The following is a 27,481-nucleotide window of genomic DNA, read 5'->3' on the forward strand; positions in this document are numbered from 1 at the left end:
ATATAAATAGAAAGTAAAATTTATTTCAATGTTATTTAAAAAACACAGAGTACGGTAATAGTTAAATATTGAAATTTGTATCATTGTACATTTTCTTTACAGCGTTTTTCAGAAGTATCAAAATTAGTTTTTCTGCAATTTATTTGTTTTCTAGTTGTTCCTTTTGTAGACATGGTGCTTTAATGTGGTAAAAAGTAAACACAAATAATAATTCAAATAAATCAATGTGTTTAACAAGGATTACCAGTAAACAGAGCCAAGAAAACAGAGAGAAAACGTTAAGTAAAGTATATAAGTTAAAGCTAAAGCATTGTGTGTGATAAGAAAAAGATTAAGCCACCAAACAAAGAGTAAACATTAATTTAACATTAATATTGTCCATGTCCACAGCTACTAGATGAGCTGCAGAAGGAGTTGGAAGATCTACGGCAGTACAAGATTGACACTGAACACCGGCACGGCCACATGGCTCGAACACCCAGTCTGACAGACTCTAATGGCTTCATATTGCACGCTGAGATGCAGAAACTGAAAGAGGTGAGATATTTATGTGGGCTGGCGTGATATATCGTATGTGAGTGATGTTTATTATTTTTAATGACATCATGTTTTAGTTGAAGTCGTTTCAGAGTCTTGGGGCTAATGTTGAGGATGGTGTGTTTTATATGTTGTATTTAATTGAGAACTGAGATAGGAAAACCTTTGTTCAACTAAACACTTTCTTATTTTCAAACAGACTTGCCATGAAAGAATGTACAGTCTACTTGAAAATGCTTTAATGCTTAACATAACAGTTACCACGTTCAAGACAATATGTCAGATTTGAGTCTTGAACTGCACGTTAAAACCATTTACTAATTATTATTTCCCTCACAAAGCAATTGATTTTTATGATCGAAAGATCGGGTGTATATTGTTTTTGGCCTGTCTGTCTGTCATTCATTCATTTATTGTGCGTGTCCCAAAACTTTAACCAAAACTTTAACCTTTGTTAAAGTTTGGTCATAACTTTTTGAATATTTTGATTATTGAAGATAGCAACTTGATATTTGGCATGCATGTGTATCTCATAAAGCTGCACATTTTGAGTGGTAAAGATCAAGGTCATCCTTCAAGGTCAAAATGCAAAAAATACAATTCAAGGGAAGTAAAAAGCTTTAAAAGGGAGATAATTTGTAAACCTGTCAAATGATATATTGAAATTTTATTTCAAAGCGGCGCAATAGGGGGCGGACCTTAAAGACCTCGTGAAGAGGCCGGTAGGACCTGTAAATATGAAAAAAAAAACACTCTGATATACACACAGGGCATTCATTGTGTTTCTGACAAACACATCTCTTGTTTTTTAAAGTGTTAGCTGTGTTAGTGATAAAAGAGCTTGTTGAAATCTTGTCCCTTGTTACATAAGCAAAACCTGTTATCTGGGATATGGTTTTTGTGTGTAAAATGTCATCAACACATTCATTATTAATATGGTTTATTCAAGTAAGTGTATACATCAATTACCATCTAAATTCAACCAACGGGAAAATGTTTTGCTTAAATATGCAGAGTCTTAACTGAATTTTATGTTCAGGTAATTGATGTAGACTTTTTCATAATGTAAGCTAGATTGTAATTCCTTTTTTTTAAAGACAAAACATAGAAAGTTTTCAAATGGGAGGGCAGTAAATTTGAATGTTTTCAAATGCATAAAATGGATTTTCAGTACAAATTATTGATATGTTATGGTTTACCATTTGTATGTCTAAAAGATTAATGATGAAAGTGTTTCAATATAAATTTAACAATTTGTTGTTCAATCTTTATTTTCATCTAACATTGAAAAGACTGATGTTGATAAATGTATTGTGTACTTGTATACTGACATGCTGAAAGATGTGTGAAGGTTGGCCTATTCAAGGAGATTAAATTGTAGTTTGGAATCAGTCAGGCATAAAACGTGCATGGGAACTGGCTGACCTTTTGGTCCTATGTGAGATTAAATATACCATTTTAGAGAAATTCACATGCACTACTTCATATGCAAATAATGTGAATCATAGGATGTTTTGTCATCTTTGATGTTTTTCCTTCTCTTTTGAAACATGTGCGGTCTTGATTTACGCGATGTGAATCCGGATACTTAAAGCATTGCAAAATTAACAAACCCGGTAGTATTACCTGTTAGAAATAAATGAACATATTTTGAAATAAACAAATTGTTTTATTTAATCATGTGTACTTTGAAATGTTAGGAATGTCATGGGTTGAGCTTGAAATCTGGTAAAATGGAAAGAAGAACAGCAGGTTCACACTAAATCATCTATTTTGATATGATTTCATACATGCCTATGTGTATCTGTAGTGCATAACTAATATTCAGACTATATTAACACATTTCAAGCTTTCTAACAAATTGAAATTATGAACACAACAATAATAACCCCTATTTATCACAACATTATGGTATTTGTTATGTTGACATGGTTACATTGAAGTGTACTTTGAATGAGCACTTAGGTTCACTGTGCAGTGAAATAGTGTCACACCTCAAAAACAAACTAGTGCTATTTTCCTGCCTAAGGTTGAACAGTTTCTGTGACTGAGATAAGTCATTGTTAAAAAGCAACAACATTTACTTGTGAATAATTTAACATTGAATTGTGTTGGCCATTATGTTTAGGTAACACACATTTTGAGATTTAAAGCATTCAAAGTCATTGGCCAAGTGTTTAAGATACCTTGGTTGTATACCTTATTCCACGACAAATAGATCAGATTTTTTTTGTCTGGTTTGCCGTACTAAAATTTAAACAAAAAATGCACCCCTGTTTTTGGAAAGCAGAGATGTTGTTTTTTCATTTTTTATACGCCCGTTTTAAAAAAAACGTGACATATTATAGTTTCACCTATAGTCTACAGCAGTGTCCGCTCTCTAATTATGCCCCCCTTCGAAGAAGAGGGGGTATATTGCTTTGCTCATGTCGGTCGGTATGTCGGTCTGTCGGTCAGTCCACCAGGTGGTTTCCGGATGATAACTCAAGAACGCTTGGGCCTAGGATCATGAAACTTTATAGGAACATTGATCATGACTCGCAGATGACCCCTACTGATTTTCAGGTCACTAGGGCAAAGGTCAAGGTCACGGTTACCCGAAATAGTAAAATGGTTTCCGGATGATAACTCAAGAACGCTTATGACTATGATCATGAAACTTGATAGGTAGATTGATCAGGACAGGCAGATAACCCCTATAGATTTTCAGGTCACTAGGTCAAAGGTCACGGTGACCCGAAATAGTAAAATGGTTTCCGGATGATAACTCAAGAACGCTTATGCCTAGAATCATGAAACTTCATACGTAGATTGATAATGACTGGCAGATAACCCCTATTGATTTTCAGGTCACTAGGTCAAAGGTCAAGGTCATGGTGACCCGAAAATAGTTAAATGGTTTCCGGATGATAACTCAAAAACGCTTATGCCTAGAATCATGAAACTTCATAGGTAGATTGATAATGACTGGCAGATGACCCCTATTGATTTTCAGGTCACTAGGTCAAAGGTCAAGGTGACTCAAAATAGTAAAATGCTTTCCGGATGATAACTCAAGAACGCTTATGCCTAGGATCATGAAACTTGATAGGTAGATTGATAATGACTCACAGATGACCCCTATAGATTTTCAGGTCACAAGGTCAAAGGTCAAGGTCACGGTGACCCGAAATAGTAAAATGCTTTCCGGATGATGACTCAATGATGCTTATGCCTAGGATCATGAAACTTAATAGGTAGATTGATCATGACTCACAGTTGACCCCTATTGATTTTCAGGTCACTATATCAAAGGTCAAGGTCACAGTGACCCGAAATAATAAAATGGTTTCCGGATGATAACTCAAGAACGCTTATGGCAACGATCATGAAACTTCATAGGTACATTGATCATGACTCGCAGATGACCCCTATTGATTTTCAGGTCACTAGGTCAAAGGTCAAGGTCATGGTGACCCGAAATAGTAAAATGGTTTCCAGATGATAAATCAAGAACGCTTATGCCTAGGATCATGAAACTTCATAGGTACATTGATCATGACTCGCAGATGACCCCTATTGATTTTGAGGTTACTAGGTCAAAGGTCAAGGTCATGGTGACCCGAAATAGTAAAATGGTTTCCGGATGATAACTCAAGAAAGCTTATGCCTAGGATCATGAAACTTGATAGGTAGATTGATAATGACTCACAGATGACCCCTATAGATTTTCAGGTCACAAGGTCAAAGGTCAAGGTCATGGTGACCCGAAATAGTAAAATGGTTTCCGGATGATAACTCAAGAAAGCTTATGCCTAGGATCATGAAACTTCATAGGTACATTGATCATGACTCGCAGATGACCCCTATTGATTTTCAGGTCTCTAGGTCAAAGGTCAAGGTCACGGTGACCCGAAATAGTAACATGGTTTCCGGATGATAACTGAAGAACGCTTATGCCTAGGATCATGAAATTTGATAGGTAGATTGATCAGGACTCACAGATGACACCTATTGATTTTCAGGTCACTAGGTCAAAGGTCAAGGTCACAGTGACAAAAACATATTCACACAATTGCTGTCACTACAACATAGAGCCCATATGGGGGGCATGCATGTTTTACAAACAGCCCTTGTTCAAATAGTTTTCATCCGATCTTCACTAAACTTGGTCAGAAGTTTTATCTAGACAATATCTAGGTCAAGTTCGAATATGGGTTATGCCAGGTCAAAAACTAGGTCACAGGGTCACTAAGTGCATTTCAAGCATTTAGCATGGTGTCCGCTCTCTAATTAAAGTAGTTTTTATCCGATCTTCACCAAACTTGGTCAGAAGTTGTATCTGAACAATATCTAGGTCAAGTTCGAATATGGGTCATGCCAGGTCAAAAACTAGGTCACGGGTCACTTAGTGCATTTCAAGCATTTATCATGGTGTCCGCTCTGTAATAGAAGTAGTTTTCATCCGATAATCACCATACTTGGTCAGAAGTTGTATCTAGACAATATCTAGGTCAAGTTCGAATATGGGTCATGCAGGGTCAAAAACTAGGTCACAGTGTCACTTAGTGCATTTCAAGCATTTAGCATGGTGTCCGCTCTCTAATTGAAGTAGTTTTCATCTGATCTTCACCAAATATGGTCAGAAGTTGTGTCTAGATGATATGTAGGTCAAGTTCAAATATGGTTCATGGTAAAGTTATCAAGTTGTCCAAAACCTTCAAACAGGTGTAACTTGGGACAGTTTGGCACTCTTGTTTTTGGTTAAGCCTACATAGTTGTTGATATAGAGTCAAGAGTGGTAAAGGTAAATAGTCAAACGTTCAAAATGGCAGCCTTAAATAAGGTTAATCAATTAGGTAAGCAGAAATGTTCAACAAATGGTTACACAATATTTGTTTTTCATTGTGCCATTTGCACTCACCTCTGCTTATATCAAAAATGGAATACTAATATTTGAGCCTCGTTTTGTGAAAAGTGGGTTTAATGCATGTGTATAAAGTATTTTTCCAGATTAGCCTGTGCAGTCTGCACAGGCTTATCAGGGACGACACTTTCTGCACAAACTGGATTTTGGCTGACTTTTTTAAAACAAAAAATATAATAAAAGCGGGAAGACAAATGCAATAAACCCCCTTTTCATAGAGCAAGGCTCATTTTTATAGTTTCACCCTTGGCGGGCGTCGTCCACAGCAGTGTCCGCTCTCTAATTCAAATAGTTTTCATCCGATCTTCACCAAACTTGGTCAGAAGTTGTGTCTAGACAATATCTAGGTCAAGTTCGAATTTGGGTCATGCTGGGTCAAAAACTAGGTCACAGGGTCACTTAGTGCATTTCAAGGATTAAGCATGATGTCCACTCTCTAATTGAAGTAGTTTTCACCCGATCTTCACCAAATTTGGTTAGAAGTTGTGTCTAGATTATATGTAGGTCAAGTTCAAATATGGGTCATGCCGGGTCAAAAACTAGGTCATGAGGTCACTTAGTGCATTTCGAGCATTAAGCATGGTGTCCGCTCTCTAATTGAAGTAGTTTCTATCCGATCTTCACCTAATTTGGTCAGAAGTTGTGTCTGGATGATATGTAGATCAAGTTCGTATATGGGTCATGCCGGGTGAAAAACGAGGTCACGAGGTTACTTTGTGCATTTTAAGCATTTAGCATGGTGTCCGCTCTATAATTGAAGTAGTTTTCATCCAATCTTTACCTAACTTGGTCAGAAGTTGTGTCTAGATGATATGTAGGTCAAGTTCAAATATGGGTATGCAGGGTCAAAAACTATGTCATGAGGTCACTTAGCGCATTTCAAGCATTTAGCATGATGTCCGCTCTCTAATTGAAGTAGTTTTCATCCGATCTTCACCTAATTTGGTCAGAAGTTGTGTCTAGATGATACAGTACAGCTCACGCAAAACCAACAAAGTCCGCGGCTACGCCGCGGACAGATTCTTCTGTTAACGTATTTTCGCCGCGTATTTATTCGGCATAATGCCGAGGCACTCGGCGAAATTTCGCGGAGTGACGCCGCGTCTGTTTTTGCCTCGGCATCGATTCGCGGAGTAACGCCGCGTACATGCGGCGATTTGCCGAGTATAACTATTTACAAATATTGATTGTATACTAATCTATAACACATGTTATCGAAATATAGAAACATACACAGAAAATACGCTATGCGATTGTTAACATTTCTCTATATCTGCATACATTTAATTAAATTATCAATCGGATGTCATCTGTCAAAACAATTATTGTGTATGTCGATAACTAGATCTATATCGAGTTAAAGTTTACACAGTTAAATCCCGTAGATTATTTCGGAAACGAGACTTGCTTTAAACGTCTGTCATGTCGCCAAAATTGTTGCTCAATAATTTAAAGAAAATAAATGTAGTATTAGATACACATTTTACAACATGTACATGATTCTAGGCTTGTTATTCTTTAGCAAGGCAACCAAAATTCTAAAGATGGCTGCCAGTGCAGCAACCATCTGCGAAAAAAGAGAGACATATTGTTGTTGCTTTGTCTAACTTATCTCTATAACATTAATATGAGGATAAACAGTGCACCCACATCTCAACCTGTGCTTTGCGACACACTCTTTATAAATTTGAATGGGTTGTGTGCATTTCAAACTTGCGGTATAAAAAGCTATAACATAATTTTGAAAACTAAGATTATGCAATAGCGAACAACTTCAGTACCTTCAGCGATTTGATATAATGTTTTATTTGACCGTACGATTATTAAACCTTAAACATAACATATTTTTATAAATCTTAAACTTGTAAAAATTCCAAAGTATGTATGTTATGTTCAAATACCCGTTATAATATAAAAATGAAGCTTGCACTCTGGTATATATTGTTGGGACGCATTGGCCATGGCATGTATTACTAGTATGTATTTGTCTATTGTTGAAGATCGTGTACCTTAAACATGATGAACGGGAGGGCTTGTGCGCTTGATATTTCGTTTATGTTTATACACCCAATATTTATAAGACCCATGGCGAACGCCTCATAAGTTTAAATTGTACTTGTGAAATCTGATACGGCTTTGGAAAATCCCGGTCTGTTGCAATCGATACCCCTGCAAAGCTTGTTTTTGTTTATGATAAAATAGGTTTGCAAGTACGTCCTATAATTTTTGGGCTTGCTGTTTTAAGATTTTGTGAAATGGGAAGAACATATTTGCAATGCCAATTATTTTCAATGAATAACTTAAGTCGGGCAGACATAGCTGATATCTTATTAACTACTTTTATGAATAAAACTTCCGTGTGCAACGCAAATGCTTGATCTATATTTGTAATTCCAATTTTCGGAACTGGACATACCGATCGTTAAACTGATACTAGATTTGCACACTCTTAAATAAAGAAAAGAAAATTCCCCTACAAGCTGGCCATTATTTACGTTATTGATAATACACTTAGTTTTTAGATGTGTATTTATATTCTTTTCCTACGAGACATGGTTTACTGGGATATACACGTAATAGGATGATTTATTTTATTAAGTGCGATCGGTTATTATTTTCTGTTTGAAACAAGCATCATAAAATCGATTAATTGTATAATAGAAACACATAACATATTTTTATTATATATATTTATGGTTTTGAATTCATGTTGCATTTTATTATGTTGTTTTTTTTAATAAAAAAAGTGTATATCCTATGTACTGCAAATGACATTAAGTCTCGTCTTATTATATACCATGTTGTACTTTATATAATCGTCTTTTCCATAAACTCATTATAAGTATTATGGATATGTGAATAATAAAGCACAAAAATATAGTACCACATATAAATGGGGGACACACCTTTATATATTGGCAATACACCTCATTCGTTTTCTTATTTCATTCAAAAGTGTAAGCTCCCTTTAACAGGCCTACTTTTATTCCCGCATCATATTACAAGCTTAATGTTTACAGCACACAGCGATAACATGTTACGAAACTGCAACTAAATTGCATGTTAAAACCCTCTTAAAATGCAATAATTTATGTCAAGGCCTCAATTTCATTGTGGAAAAGTATACCGTACTTAAGCATGGCCTACGTGCATGTTAGCGCTGAAAACATGACAGTGCGCCGTTAGTTTAGTTTTCAAACAAACATTTGAATACGTATTGTATCTTTGCAATCTGATACAACGCCCGGGAATGGCGGTCTGATAAAATCAATATCCCAGCCAAGCTTGCTCTACATTAATATATTTTGTATACCAGCAGGCTGAATATAGTTACTTAATTGTCCATGACAACAGGAAGATAAGTATCGAATGTGTAGAATTTCCAACGACTAACCAAGAGAGTATTACCACTTAAGAACAATTAAACAGGTGCATGCCATGGTGGTCTGATGTGTCATTATGCAAGGATATTTAATACGTGTTTCTTACGATCATATTATTTTCCTGCCATTGTAAATGTTTTGCAATATGCATTGTATTATACATCAAGCCTTTTCAGACAACTATTTGTATGATCAAGAATAAGGAACATTCATGAACAACACGCGTTACATTGTAGTTAAGATCTTTAATCCTGTTACTTGCAAACGCCTATGCACCATAGTGTGGTTTTCAGTAGTTATGTGAATCACATTATATTACATGTTAACTTGTATAAACAGCCATTGTATTTAAGTAGGTCATGGTTGTATTGATTGCTGAATATTTGCTTGGAGAGGCTTCTTAAGTTACAGGCGCGATTATGTTAATTGATTATTTAAGTCTAAAATAGTGTTCAGGCAGTGTCCGACAAATTTTTTATTTTTCAGGTAGCCCACTGGGCTACCAATAAAAATATTTGGTAGCCCATAAAATTTTCCTACAAAATGATAAGAGGCGGGTTTTCATCTTTATTTTATTTCTTCATTTACATATCCATAATATGTATACATACATATACATTAAACAGCAAGTAGTCTGATGTACACAGTCAATATCGTAAATTAATGTTACAGTACAGGCACCGTGTACTTAAATGTAAATGTACCAAAGATAATCATATACTACATGGAGATATTACATGTATGTGCACATGTATGTGTACTTAAATTCGGACAGCACGTTAAGTCGTAAACGTAAATAAAGCGTTTAGATGATCAATACGATTGACTCGTATGGTGTTAATCAATGCAATTGCCCTTTTTAACAACAAATACCGAGTTTCAAGAAATCAAGAGTATTAAATCATTTATTTACTTGTGTCCAACTTTAAGTTCTGTCCGAATTTACGTATTGCATCCGTATGTTACGACACTTGTGTGCAGTCAGTATATAATAAATAATTGTTTCAATAATGAAGGAACTGATACAGCGTAACGGTAACGATACAGCGTGTTTACATGATTTTTTATTAAGAGAACATGTCAATGCCAAATAATTCGCGAGATACCCCGGTACTTAAGTTGAAATTCACAACGAAACTTTTAATGGAAATTAAATGATCTCAATGTTGTACCCGCTACGAAATTTTTATTTACAAATAAATACACCCACGCCAATTTTCGCGCGCTTTTTATCAGGACAAAGAAATTCATTTCTTAAATGTAGAATTTTGTAACCTAAAATAGCTGTACATAACGCGTGTAAACCGTGGCAGGTTATTTACGCATGTTGCAATACAACGGTCCTGATTGGGAGCTTATTTCATCATATCTTTAAATAGAACCATATGCCGAAATTCATTTGACACTTTAGAAAATTTCAAACGTTTGTGTTTATGACTCTTATCGTCTATATTACTCACCCATAATTTGGTTTTAAAAATATAAATCGGGCATATATGCCTATGGGATTATTGACTAACAGTCGATAAATCCAATTATTAATTGACAATGCAAACTAATTAGCAGGTGTTAACCGCGTTCACAAAGTTTTCATTAATATTCATTTTCGGTTTCGTTACCGTTTTGAAGAATCCGCTATTGTTTTGATTTATTTAATGTTTGGCGTCCTTGGATATTTAACGACATCAAAAACGTTGTCGCCATTACTCATTGTTGCGGTTAACAAAGAATATCAAACTGCGAAATGATGTTGCATCATTTGCGCCAACTATCCAACCGACTCTCATTATATTATTAGCAGACGACAAATGTTGATTCTGATTGGATGATTAAATTACACTGTTACTGTTAAAGACATTACCGTAAGTGATCGGTGACTGATTAGATAATGATTGCACTTTGTTATCGGATTATAAGCATTACACAGTGTACAAACACATGGTCAGCGTGTTCATTCTACGTATGTCTGTCAATAAACCGGGCTACCGCTCTTATAGATTTATAGTAGCCCGGCGGGCGTCAGCTGGAAAATTTCAGTAGCCCGATGAAAAATTTCGGTAGCCCCCGGGCTCCGGGCAATGGATTTGTCGGACACTGGTTCAGGTGATCATTTTCGTCGTAATTGTAAAGCTTTTTGGTAATGCGATAATTTTAAGTGTGGCAGTTAGAGCAGGTATAAATACCATATGTTTCAATGCATATTTTGCCAAAAATCATGATAAAGGTTTACCACTGAAAACTTCACGTATCATTGCCTTCGATACGTATATGTAAGGCAAACGTATAATGGTGTTACGATTACAACATTTTGGTAATTCATGACACGGAAGGAATTTTGTAAGAATAATGAAATGACAGTGTTCTTATTTTCTTAACGTAATGTTCAACACATGAATTTGCGGGGTACAGAATTCGCGCTATATCGATTGCCAATGTGCTCCTGCGGTCTTTATCTTTAATACCCAGTCCATGTAAAGAAAAGCTACTTATTTTTAATCAGAACACTCGTTTAACCCTTTCCCTATCAGCAAAGTTGAAATGGCTATGTGCAAACAGCATAAACCCAGAACAGCCTGCGAGTAACTCGCAGTCTGTTCAGGTTTAATGCTGTTTGCTGCTCATCAGTATCTAATGTTTGTAGATGAAGGCTTAAGAACTTGAATCGAGTAAGAAAGGTCTTAAATTAAATATAACTTTCCAAGGGACTACAAATGCGTGAAAATACGTATCTAAGTGGTAAAGGGTTAAATTGAAGCCTATTATGCTTGTTCGATGTACATGTATACACGCCAGTTCTTATGTTTAGCGGTCCACTTCTACATCTATGTTCAAATGCGGTCGTGATATTGAACATAATCAGCATCATCATCATCATCAGCAGCAGCAGCATCGGCGGCGGTGGCGGGGCGGCGGCGGCGTCGTGGTCGTCGTCGTCATTTTCATCACCATCATCATCATCATTTGCATATGATACTTCACGTGTCTGAGATATACTGTGAAACCATTATTAATCGTCAGGCATTAATTTTCATAAATTTCGTCAGTTGACCGATCGGCGAATTTAAGATCCTAACGAACAATCATGCTCAATGTTTGAACAAAAACAAACACTAAGTTGAACAATATTTTAAAACTTTACCGTAGACATGAGGCATTAAATTCCAACATAATCCATGCACACATTCACTGCTGTTTCGTAGTCAAGATTAATCCGGTTTTGACACAAAGGGATGTAGATTACACAAGGCACTTAACTGACACGTTACACGTCTTTAAAACGCGTGTGCATTACAGCTGTATCGAATGCGTTGACTTCGTTTATGTAGAATGGTAATGAATTAGCGCTAATTGTTTATAACTTTATTACACATTAGGTAGGTGCATTGTGTTTTTCAGGGGTGTTGCATATTAGCCATCACGCAGCAAATGCCGATGAAAGACAATAAACCAAATGAAAAGATGACGATGTGTGATCAGCATGCATATTTATCACAAATAAATAAAGAATATTTAAATTGCTGTTTGTTGTTTGATTGTTTGCGTTTAACCGCACTTATTACTATTTTATATGTATCAATTTATTTATTTTTAAATTATTGACATTATTGATTTATATACCGGTAGTTTACTTTTTAAGAACAAACACACACATAGAGTTTATAATTGTAATGTTGATATCAGAAAAGTGACAAAATAATTTGCTAACACTAGTTATAACCCATATTGTTCGCACCTTCCCTAATTGGTGCCGATAAAGGTACGATTGTTATCAGTATGGCAATTATAATAATAGAATAAGACTAATTGGCAATTGGCTTCGTTGTTACAAGCACTCGTTAACGGTTATTCGATCCCGCTTGTCCGCTAATCATAACAATGAACGTGTGAATGGCATACATTAAGAGGGTCCATTACTGTCCCTTGATAACAAAAGACTAGTTAATTGGCATGTGACAAACAGGTCCCACCTCCTGCAGTGATTCTCAAGTGTGTTCCCGCATTCGTACCACGATTTTTTGCAACTGCGATTGATCGCGAATATGTATTACACACAATTCGGATATTGACTGACGCATTTTTTAAAATTCAAAATCAGAAATCGGCGAATTTAAGTGTTGACGAAATCGTCATTTTTATAAAAATGACGAAATTTTGTGCTGTCGAAAATAAATGGTTTCACAGTATGTGGTTTCATTAGCTGAAATACAATAATGTTCTGTGAACAGCAGTATTTGGCATACGTACGTGTTTTTTTTATGCCCCCCGAAGAGTGGCATGAAGTTTTTGAACTGTCCGTCAAGCCGTCCGTCTGTCTGTCCGTCAGTCCGTCCGTCCGTCCGAACACTTTATCATTGGTCATAACTTTTGCAATATTGAAGGTAGAAACTTGATATTTGGCATGCATGTGTATCTCATAGAGCTGCACATTTTGTGTGGCCAAAGGTCAAGGTCATCCTTCAAGGTCAAAGATAAAATATATGGCTTCAAAGCGGCGCAGAAGGGGGCATTGTGTTTCTAACAAACACCTCTCTTGTTAGTTGTTCGCTTGCGAACAATTAAGGTTAAGAGCTAGTTTTGCAAGTCGGTCTGCTCTTAACTACCCTAAGAACGATGACCACCGCATCTGCTTGTGCACACTGATTAGCCTGTTTATGCTTCACCACTGGTACACTGCAGACAGTGAGTGTGTGTATGTAATCAATAGTGATTAACAGCCTGTGCGACGACATTGGCCAGTTTGTCATTGAAATCTGTACATATTGGCAGAGTTCAGGGAAAACGGGGCCTTATGTATGTCAAATAAGTGGTGTCCTGTGCACACTGATTAGCCAGTGCAGTTCGCACAAGCTAATCAAGGACGACACTTTCTGATTCTATGGTGTTTTTCGTTTAAAGACAGTCTCTGGTACTGGGTTGACAATTTATGCATATGCATTAAGCCCTGTTTTCCCAAGAAGCTGCAGTCAGTATACAATACACTAATTGTTTCAGTAATGAAGGAACTGAAACAGCGTAACGGTAACGATACAGTGTGTTTAAATGTTATTTTATTTAGAGGAATTGTCCGAACGTAGTTAATATACATTTAATAAACATCATGATTTCGGAACTTGTAATCAGTTTCTATCCCAGGTAAATTATAGTTTATAAGATTGTTCGCCGAGTGACTCAGCGTCATATCACCAACAATTTCCTCGGCATCATGCCGAGGCGTGCCGCGGCGTGTCTCGGCGAACAGACACGGCGACTCGGCGACCAGATGGTCGATGCCGAGTCGACTCCGCGAACAATTGATGTCGTCAAACTCCGCGGATCGCGGAATTTGTTGGTTTTGCGTGAGCTGTACTGTATGTAGGTCAAGTTCAAATATTGGTCATGCAGGGTCAAAAACGAGGTCATGAGGTCACATAGTGCATTTCAAGCATTAAGCATGGTGTCCCCTCTCTAATTGAAGTAGTTTTCATCCGATCTTCACCCAATTTGGTCAGAAGTTGTGTCTAGATGATATGTAGGTCAAGTTCAAATATGGGTCATGCCGGGTCAAAAATGAGGTCACGATGTCTCCTAGTGCATTTCAAGCATATAGCATGGTGTCCGGTCTCTAATTGAAGTAGTTTTCATCTAATATTCACCGAATTTAGTCAGATGTTACGTCTAAATGATATTTAGGTCAAGTTCAAATATGGGTCATGCCGGGTCAATAACTAGGTCTGGAGGTCACTAAAAAGTGCATTTCAAGCAGTGAGCATGGTGTCCAAAACCTTCGAACGGGCGTATCTTGTGACAGTTAGGCACTCTTGTTATTTTTAGTTTAATAATTATTGCACTCGCTTGCTCTTACGTTTTGGGGCAAAATTCTATCAAACAACTGATCAACTTGTTGTGGAATATATTTATTTGATCTCAATGTTCATCGGTCATAAATATTAAATCAAATTTATTTTGACATTGAAAACGTAGTCAAGGCCCAGTGCTTACGTATTTTTTCCCTAATTTACTCCCTATATTGTCTTTATGCAGACATTATGGGAGGAATGGAGGGAAGCATCCCAGGTGTGTATTCCCTTAATGTTGTCTGTTGTCTGGTTCGTTTGGTGCTTTTGTGTACCTTCATTATCTTAAGCGCAAACAAATCTTATATTGTATCCCATCAAAGTAATGTGCCATTTAATAATTTAAATGTATTTTCCACAGTCTGTGATTGTGATTTTGTAATTGATTTTTTGGTTTATTCATGCTAGTTTTCATTTCATTTTGTACTTATATGTAAGATCATACAAAGTTTAGTAATTTTATTATTTTTCAGGCTCAAAATTGCATATTTTAGTAGTTTTTGTTGACTTTTTTGTTAAATGTCATTAATTTGTTGTAAATGATTAGATGGTACAATTTGTTCTTTTGAAATGCAAAAGGAATAATTCATAGAGGCAATTTGAATGTTTGAAAAGTGTTTGGGTTTGCATGCATTATCTATAAAATTTGGTTTCAGTTATTGTTAATGCAACAGAAACTATGTATTTTTTCCACTCATCTTTCACTCGTGCAACAATTGGTCTTATGCCTATTTGCATGAAGTGGCTCGTAGTACATTTCGGCTTCTTAGGAGCTTTTAATGTGTATTAAATATCTTGGTTTTTGTGTTTATTACATGTATTCCTTAACCTAAAAACTGAACCATGAACAAATCACAAGTATTTAAAAACTTTCTGCATGTATACACATACAACAGGAAACAATTTTGGAGTACAGTAAAACTTGTTTAACCTGAGGTAATACTGGGATGATAAAAGTGCTAAGAGTTTTCAACGGTCCCCAGTTATCAAGATTTTCGTGTAATATTAACTTACCCTGAACACACAGTTGCAAGAATTATATAGTTTTCTATTCTCAAGTTTAACCCTTTCCCACTCAGAAGCAAAGTGAAAATGGCTATGTGCAAACAGCATAAAACCAGAACAGCCTGCGAGTGACCATCAGGCTGTTCAGGTTTTATGCTGTTTTCTGCTCATTAGTATCTAAGGGTTGAAAATGAAGCCTTAAAAACTTGAATTTAGTTAGAAAGGTCTTAAATTAAATATAACTTTCTAAGGAATTACAAATGCATCAAATTACGTATCTAAGGGGTAAAGGATTAAGGTGGCAACTCCTTATTGAAGTATAAATGATTTTTCTGTGACAACGATATTTAGCTCATCTATTTTTTGAAAAAAAATTATGAGCTATTGTCATCACCTTGGCGTCGGCGTCCGGTTAAGTTTTGCGTTTAGGTCCACTTTTCTCAGAAAGTATCAATGCTTTTGCATTCAAACTTGGTACACTTACTTACTATCATGAGGGGACTGGGCAGGCAAAGTTAGATAACTCTGGCGTGCATTTTGACAGAATTATGTGCCCTTTTTATACTTAGAAAATTGAAAATTTTGGTTAAGTTTTGTGTTTAGGTCCATTTTATTCCTTAAGTATCAAAGCTATTGCTTTCATACTTGCAACACTTACTAACTATCATAAGGGGACTGTGCAGGCAAAGTTATGTAACTCTGACTGGCATTTTAACAGAATTATGTGCCCTTCTTATACTTAGAAAATTGAAAATTTGGTTAAGTTTTGTGTTTAGGTCCACTTTATTCCTACAGTATCAAAGCTATTGCTTTCATACTTGCAACATTTATTAACTATCATAATGGACTGTGCAGGAAAAGTTATGTAACTCTGACTGGCATTTGGACGGAATTATGGGCCCTTTATACTTAGAAAATTGAAAATTTGTTAAGTTTTGTGTTTTGGTCCACTTTACCCCTAAAGTATCATAGATATTGCTTTCATACTTGGAAAACTCGCAAACTATCATAAGGGTACAGTAAAAGGACAAGTTGCATAACTCTGGTTGTCATTTTTACAGAATTATGGCCCTTTTTTACTTAGTAACTTTGAATACATGGTTAAATTTTGTGTTTCGATCCACTTTACTTCTTAAGTATCAAGGCTATTGCTTTCAAACTTCAAATACTTTCATGATATCATGAGGTTACTGTACCTGGCAAGTTGAATTTTACCTTGACCTTTGAATGACCTTGACTCAAGGTCAAATTATTAAATTTTGCTAAAATTGCCATAACTTCTTTATTTATGATTAGATTTGATTGATACTTTGACAAAACTACTCTTACCTGACATACCACAATAGACTCCACCCAAACCCGCGTGTGCCCTCCCCCCCCCCTCCCCCTTCCCTCCCCCCCCATTTTTTTTTTTTTTTTTAAGATCATCTCACAAATGACCACCACACCGTCACACTATACCCCCCCCACCCCACCCTCAAATTTTTTTTTTGAAACGGTTAAAAAACACAAATATTTATTTTTATTATTTTATGTTTGAAATACCGTCCAACCATCGCACCCAAGAATCCCCCCCCCCCCTCCCCCACCCGAATCCCCCCCTAATTTTTTTTTTTTTTTTTTAAGATCATCTTACAAATTACCACCACACCCTCACACTATACTCCACCCCCACCCCCCCCCCAAATTATTTTTTTTGAAACGGTTAAAAAACACAAATATTTATTTTTAACCAGGTTTTTAACCAGGTTTTCCGAAGGAAAAAACTGGTTATTAGATTGGCGAATGCGGGCGGGCTGGCTGGCGGGCGGGCGGAACAACCTTGTCCGGGCCATAACTTTGTCGTTCATTGTGAGATTTTAAAATCATTTGGCACATTTGTTAACCATCATTAGACAGTGTGTCGCGCGAAAAAATTACGTCAATATCTCCAAGGTCAAGGTCACACTTTGAGTTCAAAGGTAAAAAATAGCCATAAATGAGCTTGTCTGGGCTATAACTATGTCATTCATTATGAGATTTTAAAATCATTTGGCACATTTGTTCACCATCATGGGACGGTGTGTCGCACGAAAGAATCACGTCAATATCTCCAATGTCAAGGTCGCCACGACTAAAAATAGATTTATTTTAAAACAAACTTACAAAGGGGGTTAATTTTGTTTGTTCATTTCAAAAGTTCAGTTTGAGTTGTCTCCCTTTATCAGATTTTTTTTCACAATGAAAACCTGGTTTTGTGACAATTTGTCCCTTGTTATTATTTTATGTTTGAAATAACGTCCAACCATCCCACCCAAGAATCCCCCCCCCCCCCCACCACTCCCCCCCCCCCCGAATTTTTTTTTTCGTTTTTTTTCGCATTTTTTAAAGATAATGTAATAAATTCCACACCCCCACACTATACACCCCTCTTCACTCCACCCCTCCCTCCTTTGTGATTGAAAATGAGAGTCCCTTCACCTTTAAAAATAAAATAGATGAGCGGTCTGCACCCGCAAGGCGGTGCTCTTGTTTCTAGTTACCTTAGTTACCTTTGATATTTGAGTTAGAGATGCTCAAGTTAAAGAAGTTTTACTGTAGTGGACATTTAAACACATTTTGATAAATATGAAACAACTACATTTGATATGCTTGTCTGCTTTTTTCTATCAAGTAATCATTTTAATGACGTTTTATGGCAGGTTTTTTACCAAGGTTGTAAATATATTTTTGTTTTGGGGATTTAACTCTTTTATTATATATTTAAACTCTATGTAGGATGCCCTGGCCTGACTGATTCCTTAAAATTCCTTATAAATGTACTGTATTGAGACTTTTCCTTAACATATTTAGTTAATGTGTCATTTACTTGTCCACAATGTTGGAGTTTTGTTAGAAACAGATAATTGTTTATCAGATTTAGGCTGTTTTTTTATAATTTTTATGCTCCCCCAAAAATTTGGGGGGGGGGAGCATATAGTCGCCGCTTCGTCTGTCCGTCCTTGTGTCCGTCCGTCCGTGCACAATTTTTGTCCGGGCTATTTCTCAGCAATTAATGACCGGAATTCAATGAAACTTTATGGGAAGCTTCACTACCAACAGGAGATGTGCATATTATCAGCCGGTTTTGGTCGGATGATTTTTCACAGAGTTATGGCCCTTTGAAATTTTCCATTAACTGTACATATAGTGCAATTCTTGTCCGGGCTATTTCTCAGCAACTAATGACCGGAATTCAATGAAACTTTATGTGAAGCTTCACTACCAAGAGGAGATGTGCATATTATCAGCGGGTTCTGGTCGGATGATTTTGCACAGAGCAATGGCCCTTTGACATTTTCTATAAAAAAAATCTTGTCCCCCCAACTACTGTGCCCTCAAGACGTTTCCTTTTATCTGAATATATAGTGCAATATTGTGACCAAAAAACCTTTGGGGAGCATCACCCGTCTCCGACGGTTTCTTGTTATAATCTGGTATGCATTGTTTAAAAGGACAAAACATGTATTTCATTGAAATTTAAATATGTTTGTTTGTATTTGCTACACACATATATATTTGTGTAATCCCTTTTAAGACAGATTCTGCTGAAAGTATATTTATTTAACTTTGTTAATGAAACAACATACATGCCCAACATACAAAAATCACACTTTTCATCTTAAAGAAAATGATGAATCAATGATGGACAACGATGCATGGGAATTCAATTATGGTTGCTTATTCATAACCATGAGGGTTAAATTGCAGTGCTTTATAATGATGAACCAGCATGAGGGTTGAGTGGCTGTTATACAAGCTTAATTATAGCAATCACTGTGTGTATACATAAAAAGACATTAACTTTGCTCTACAAAGTGATTACCATTGGCAGTCAATGACTTATGCTCTAAAGAGCCAAATCTGCAGACTCTATGTCACCAAGTTAAATCAGAATGGATTTGGGAAACTGGAGTTTGTAAATTATATATTTATTAATTTATTCTTAAACCAATTTAAGTTGATTTTGAACTGTTATGTAAAGTATTATAAATATACTTGTGATGTGATCAGTAACAGCCTTTAATAAAATAAAAACATTGACCAGTATTTTAATGTTTGTTTACATATACCTTTATTCTGGACTCAACACACTGTATGATTTCATATAAAATAAAATTAATTTGTATATACTCTATTTGTATATTTTCCTACTCAGTGAACATTCAAATAATCAAAATGGGTCTTGAACAATATGCGGTAGGCCTAGCTCCAGACCAGCCTGTGCAGTCTGATCAGAAGCTACCATGTCCTATAAGTCAAATAAGGTATTATAGGCCCATTAGGTATTGTAGTCTCTTTAGTGAACAGAGTAGTACCTGACCAGACTGCGCGGATGCAAAAGCTAGCCTGGAGCTTTGCTGGCAACATATGGCATAAGAGCCATTTTTCGCATATGGCTCATAAGATACCCAGTTCTGGTACTTGTCTTGAAGTTGCATGTCTTGATTAGTAGTGCAAGATCCAATAACTAAGACACCAAATCTCTATAATGAAGGAAAGATCAGATGGTAAAAAATGCTGTAAAACAAAGGCTGAGTGCAGTTACGTGATATTTTTAAGCCTAGATCTTTCTCCACAAAAGCCCATGGTTTAATTTACAAAAATGAGCTTAAAAGAACTAGGTAAAACCCCACTAATATGATGATGTTTTGAAATTGCAGGCCAACAAGCACCTTGCAGAGGAGAATGAGGAGCTGAATGCCCAGCTATTGGCCCAGACTGTACAGGAGGGGCGGCATATCATGCAGGAAGGATCCTCATTGGCCGAGGAGCTCGATCACATGACCAAGGAGGAGGTACTTTTGAGTTAGAATTTCTGCAGCTATATTTAGAAATCTAAATTGGTTATTAGTCAGTAGTCCACAATATTCAGGATAATCATCCAGCTCTATATGTTATATAGAGAATAAATAGTTACTTTTTTTTTCAAGAAAAAATTATTACAAATATTAAAGACTACTTATAATTCATAGGGAGCTTTTCAGAACTTGCAATTGAGCTGTGTATCCATTTAGCTAACACCTTGATTGTCGCTTGCTACATAAATCATGTTTAGTTTTACCATTTTGCTGTCTCTCTTTATAAGACAGCTTGTTTATATAATTTGTGAATTTATTATCAGTATCCAGTTTTAAGGTACATTTTAAGCTTATTTTGATATTAGAAATACATAGGCTTTAAATGTGAAATTTATTCAAGCATTAACAATCAAATTATAGCCATATGTCAGTATAAATACAAAACAAAGTTGAGTCATACTCTAGGAAACTTGGGCTTAATGCATGTGCTATTTTAATTGGGGCCACACTTAACACACATCCATTAAGCTTGGTTATCCCAGAGAATGGCTCAAATGTATATTTAAGTAATATTGTTAAAAAACATAATTTGCAATGATTTCTTTGTTCAGCTTATGAAGTCCCTGAGAGAGCAACAGGATGTGAATCGAAGACTTTCTCAATATGTTGACAAAATCCTGTTGACAATTTTAGAAAAGAATCCATCTGTTTTGGAGAAAAAATAGCAGTCAGTTGGTGATTGAACTAAAAGTAAAACAATAGGCATAACAAATGCCTAACTGTGATATGCCAGACACACATGCTGAATACAACACAAAGAAGTGCTTATGTGTGATATATGTTAAACTGTGGTTGCAGCAATATCTCGGATATCACCGACATTAGAAATTATTTATTCAGCATCATTCTAATGTGATATATGTTAGCCCAAGGTATGGCAGAGTGTGATATACCGTTACATCAACCAGAGGTAGTCACAGAAATATCACAGAATCTGCAGGCATCGGATCATTAATTAGAATGTGATGTGCTTAGATATCACATATATATCACATGACTGTCAAGGTTGATTTACAGTCTGGAAATGATGGGGTTGCATGGTGTACAATTGCTCATGTGAAGTGACAGCCAGGCAATAAAATAGGAAACGAGAAAATATTTGCACTGTCTCCTTAAAATGCTTTTTTGTGGCAAAGTTCAAGTGAAGATAATATTTTTAACTTTTAGAGTGCTTGGATTTTCACAACAATATTTGACTGTTGCGACAATGGGTCTTATGCCAAATGAACAGTATTTATCAGTCTGGCGAGGAGCTACCTGTTTGCTATGAGACAATTGGTCTTATGCCAAATTAAAGTCACACAGGGTTGGCAGATAGGCGGTAAGCGGATAGGTAGCTCCTTACTGGACTGTGTGAATGCCCTTGCTTATCTGGAGCTAAATCTGCTATATATGGCATAAGAACCTCCCACATGATGGGCGTAATGTCAGAAATTCAAGATGTTGTTAATTTGATTTTCAATTAAATGTTATTTCTGACCATATTCAATGAAATCTTGTTATTTACTTGACCAAATTTATCAGATGTAAATTTGTAATATACTTGTTTATTTATGAAGATTTTGTCATGCAAAATGCTGCTTTTATCACTGATGCATATCGCTTAAGATGAAAAGTAGCATGCTTTTATTGTGATTTTTTTCCATCTGTTGTGATGTTAAAGCATATCAGTTGTTTTATGCTTTTCAAGATAATCAGTTTTTATAGTGTATTTTACTGTTAGACTACAACCATTTTATACTGAAATCATTCCACTTTTTGTTTGATACATGCTTTGCCTTGTGTTCACTGTTATTTGCTGTAAGTGTGTAATATTATAATTATGTTGTTATGCATGTTGTAAACAAATGTCATAAGTTTTCAGAGATATGTTTATATATGAAATCGTGTATTTTTACTTGTTCTCTAAATTTTCATCAGCTAATACTGAATAAACAATTGTTTTCATTTTTTGGTTTGCAGTTTAGCCTATTTGGAACGTTTTCATTTTTTGGTTGTTCATTTATGATGGCATGTAAGACTTTATGTAATTGTTTGTGATTACCTTTTGTCCATCTTCAATCATCAATATTTGCCTTGAAGACACTCTATAGGCAGCATAATTTGCCCAATCTCAATCAAACGTGGTAGTAACATTTGTCCAAGTGATCTCTCATCCGAATTAGAAACTGTGTCAATGAGCTTAAAAATTTGGTCTGGAAGTCAAATTAAAGAAAAAGCTTGAGTCCAAATTTATTGCCAAATCTTCAAAAAATATGCTGAAATCATTGGCCCTGATGGTATTTGGGATGAGTTTTATACTGGGCCATGCAGGGTCAACAACAAGGTCAAAATAACGAAAATCTTGTGAACACTTTAGAAGCAACATTTATTGCCAAATCTTCATGAAACATATTCAGAACATTGGCCTCATGATATCTAAGCCAAGTATAATAAAGTCACATGGTGTCAAAAAAGGCTCAAAGGTCATATGAAAGAAAAAGCTTGAGAACACTCTAGAGGCCACATTTATTGCCAATTCTTCATGAAACTGGGTCAGAACATTTGTTCCAATGATATCTGGTCCAGCATGAAACTGGGTCACATGAGGTAAAAAAAAGATTAGTCACAAGATCAAATTAAATAAAAAGCTTGTGAACTCTTTACAAACAAAATTTATTTCCAATCTCCATGAAACTTGGAAAAAACATTTCCCCAAATAGTTGCTTGGCAGAATTCAAAACTGGGTTACCTGGGGTCATAAACTAGATCATTAGGTCAAATTATAGAAAAAGCTTTTGAACACTCTTGAAGTCAAATTTGTTTGCACTATCATCATGAAACTTTCTCCGAGTAGGATATGGTTCCAGTCCATTGACAAACTTTGCTGCAATGTGGCAGTCTTTTGTGAACACTACATTCTCATAACAGATAAGTTCCTTAGGGTCTGAAGGGAGCAACTTAAGGCAAGTGGCCCTCTTGTAATAATCATGTGGGATTGTGTTATCATATAATATAAGTTTTTAATTAAAAAAATAGCAATAACTACAAAATTTGTTTATAAATACAGATTTGTTCAATGGGATATCATAACATATGGTTATTTATCACTATCAACTTGTGTTCAAGCTTTATTGCAGTATAATTTAACGTTGAAATTGATGATCCATAGACGCTTGACTACAAATCTGAGGATTGTGTAAGATCGCTTTCATGGCCACATCACTTGTGTGGACATAGGTAATGCAATTATAAAGGCACTTGTACCTTACCTCTGAATAAAGTTATTAACTTAAGTATGTTGCTAGTGTGCCTTCCTTGAAATGGCCAGTTACTAAGCAAATATGTGATTTGTAAATAATTTGAATTTATTAAGTTTTTAAGTTTAAAATCTCACTTGGGTTGAAAATATGTGAATTCAGTCTAATCATTAAATGTAACTCTAAAGTGACTGAATATACCAGAAAAGAGGCTACATGAATTGGTAGCAATTTCAAATCTTTTTGTAATTTCCATCTACTAAATATGATTATTTTAATATATTTTTTTAATACAACCATGATAAATATGAATTATTGTACAATATCACTTCGAGTTTGAATTGTATGAAAAGGGTTATTATCTAAGTGTAAATATATTTATTTTGTAATAAATCATTCAAAATAGTTCCTTTTAGAACAAGATGTATGTTTTTGTCATGTTATATGTCCTTTAATTACAAAATTAAATTGATGACAGTAATATTTAGTAGTAAAAGATGTGTTTGGTTTGGTAAAATATTGAATTTGTTTCTTTTTACAAATGAAATTCATACAGCTTTGTTACAGTCAGCCTAAACATTTAAAACACATATAATAAATCATATTATATCATAATAAATTAATAATAGCTAATGCCCCATGAAGTGTACTTGTCATTGAGATATCGATTATCGTACAATCCTCTTGCTATTCAGTTGTAAAAAATGATTTTAATTAAGGTGAACAAGGAATTAATGGAGGTTTGTGGTGATACACTCCTCAAATATTTACTTTACAATTTAAACTGTTTTTACACTTCTTTGTGTAATATTTGTTCATGAAGAAATAGGTTTTTTTGAAGGTGGACAAGCTACAGTGATTTTTTAAATTTTATAACAAGAAAAGTTTCTTTTGTATCATTACCCTCTCTTGCATCAGGATATTGAGGGAACATGAACTGAAAACAATGTTATTTCATCTTTTGTATAACTTATATACTGTTATAAATTTGACATGTGAAATAATTTTGATGGTCTTGTTTAGTAAAGCATGTTATTTGAAACATGTTGAACCTTTTTACTCAATACTTTACCTACCAGTGAAATTTCCCTTTTAATATGTCTTTGTCATACTCCTTTTTCTAGTCATTTGAAGGTGTTGTTTTTTCATATTACTTTGTTGGGTTAATAAGGTTATAGGACAAACAATTCACCTCCCTTGGTTGTATATAAAACTGAATTAATTTAAAGATTGACATTTTCATTTCATTTTCCAGTATAATCTGTAGAAAAGGAATGTGCAGACATCTAAAACATAGGGTATAGGTAATAAACCTGTTATAATACAGGTTCCAAGTGTTAAGAAGGTTTTTAGATATACAATGACATTTTAGGTTAGCCATTTAAAACTTTGATGCATTAAAATGCAAACTGGAAACTTAACATTGGGTCCAGACTACATTGTTAGAATATCTCCGAAATATGTTATCCTTAAAGTGGTACTGTATGTTTTTATATCAACATTATACTGTACATTGTTCAAATGCTGTTGCTATACTTTTCAACAACTAAAAATTAGTTGTTAAGAATAGCCTATGTTCAGAAATTAATACATGTACATTAGTACGTCCTACAAAGAAAACAGAAATGTTATGTCACTAACCATGATTGCTTGTTGGTGCATTTGAAGTTTCAATAATTTAATTCAAACCATAGGTAGATGTTGATATATGACAAATTGATCTGAATTTACATAACATAAAGTTGTTGCTACAAAATAATTGATAAATAATTGATATTAACTGTTTTGCTTAATATAAAGCATGATTATACCCCCATTACCATTGGTAATGGGGGCTATATAGGAGTCACTTTGTCTGTCGGTCTGTCCCAAAATTTCATCCGATCTTCACCAAACTTGGTCACAAGTTGTATCTAGATGATGTCTAGGTCAAGTTTGAATATGGGTCTTGCCGGGTCAAAAACAAGGTCACAGGGTCACTTAGTGCGCTTTAAATTGAAAGTTTGTCCGGACCATAACTATGTCATTTATCGTTAGATTTTAAAATGTCTTGGTACATTTGTTCACCATCATGGGACAGTGTGTCATGCGAAAGAAGTATGTCGATATCTCCAAGGTCAAGGTCACACTTGGAGTTCAAAGGTCAAATGCTTGTCTGGGCAATTCTTTGTGGTTCATTGTGAGATTATTTTAAAAGTATTTGGCACATTCGTTCACCATCATTGGACGGTGTGTTGTGCGAAAGAATTATGTCAATATCTCCAAAGTCAAGGTCACACTTTGAGTTCAAATGTATAAAATGTCCATAAATGAGTTTGTCCAGGCCATAACTATGTCGTTCATCGTGAGATTTTAAAATCATTAGGCACATTTGTTTACTATCATTGGACGGTGTGTCGCGCGTAAGAATAACGTCGATATCTCCAAGGTCAAGGTCACACTTTAAGTTCAGAGGTAAAAAATGGCCATAAATAAGCTTGCCCGGGCCATAACTTTGTCGTTCATTGTGAGATTTTAAATTTATTTTGCACATTTGTTCACCATCATTGGACGCTGTGTCGCGTGAAAGAATTACGTTGATATCTCCAAGGTCAAGGTCACACTTAGTTCAAAGGTAAAAAATGGCCATAAATGAGCTTGTCCCGGTCATAACTCTGTCGTTCATAGTGAGATTTTAAAATTATTTGGCACATTTGTTCACCATCATTGGACCGTGTGTTCCGCGAAAAAGAATTATGTTGATATCTCCAAGGTCAAGGTCACACTTTGAGTTCAAAGGTAAAAAATGGCCATAAATGAGCTTGTCCGGGCAATTACCATGTTGTTCATTGTGGGATTTTAAAATCATTTGGCACATTTGTTCACCATCATTGGACAGTGTGTCATGCAAACGAATTACGTCGATATCTGCAACGCCAAGGTCATACTGTGAGTTCAAAAGTCAAAAATTGCCACAAATGATCTTGTCCGGGCCATAACTATGTCATTCATTGTGAGATTTTATAATGACTCTGTACATTAATTTTGTTAACAGTCATTGGACGGCGTGTCAATGCAGCATGTGGGGGTATACGTCACATCTGTGACAAAACTCTAGTTTGATTTATTGGTAATTAATGCATTTTGTATTTTTTAAAAGGCCAATAGATAATTGAAGTTGTAGTTTTTAATATAAAAGCATGTTTTGTTTGTTCCCTATCAAAGTTTTGAAATAAGTCATGAACAAGACCGTTTATGAGAGAGAGTTTCAAGTAATTGCCATTGTCATGATTATCTGTTGATTGTTACTGCATTCTATACGCTATTTTTCTCATTGAACTTGATATTTCTGTCTCAAAAGGCATCTCTACCATGTGATACTGTGTGTCAACCAGTTGTTATTGTATGTTCATAATTTATTGAATAAAAGTGTGGCAGTAAACAGAACCTCTGTTTGTGTTAATGTGATCATTCCTTTTTTTGCTAACCTGAACACAATGTTCTCATGGTGAGGTTTTAGGATCGCCATTTGTCCCTTGTGCTCATCCGTTGTGCGTCATCAACATTTGCCACTCTAGAGGCCAGATTTATTTTCCGATCTTCACGAAACTTAGTCAGAATATTTGTTTGAATGATCTCTTGGCCAAGCTCAAAACTGGGTCATGTGACGTTAAAAACTAGATCCCTAATTGGTCAAATTAAATAAAAAGCTTGTTAA

General features: G+C 35.4%; 1 protein-coding gene across 1 annotated transcript in view; it reads left to right on the forward strand.

Annotated features, from left to right (window-relative positions):
• The window catches only part of LOC127870079 (uncharacterized), a 41,528-nt gene extending 14,318 nt beyond the window's left edge, over window positions 1–27,210 (forward strand). Inside the window, exons 8-11 of the mRNA XM_052412738.1 lie at window positions 391–537; window positions 14,848–14,880; window positions 20,348–20,482; window positions 21,097–27,210. Of these exons, the coding sequence (XP_052268698.1) occupies window positions 391–537; window positions 14,848–14,880; window positions 20,348–20,482; window positions 21,097–21,210 (429 nt within the window). The 3' untranslated portion in view covers window positions 21,211–27,210. The remainder of the gene's footprint in view (window positions 1–390; window positions 538–14,847; window positions 14,881–20,347; window positions 20,483–21,096) is intronic.
• The last annotated feature ends 271 nt before the right edge of the window (window positions 27,211–27,481 follow it).

The sequence above is a fragment of the Dreissena polymorpha genome, chromosome 2, assembly GCF_020536995.1.
Source record: "Dreissena polymorpha isolate Duluth1 chromosome 2, UMN_Dpol_1.0, whole genome shotgun sequence".
NCBI lineage: Eukaryota > Metazoa > Mollusca > Bivalvia > Myida > Dreissenidae > Dreissena > Dreissena polymorpha.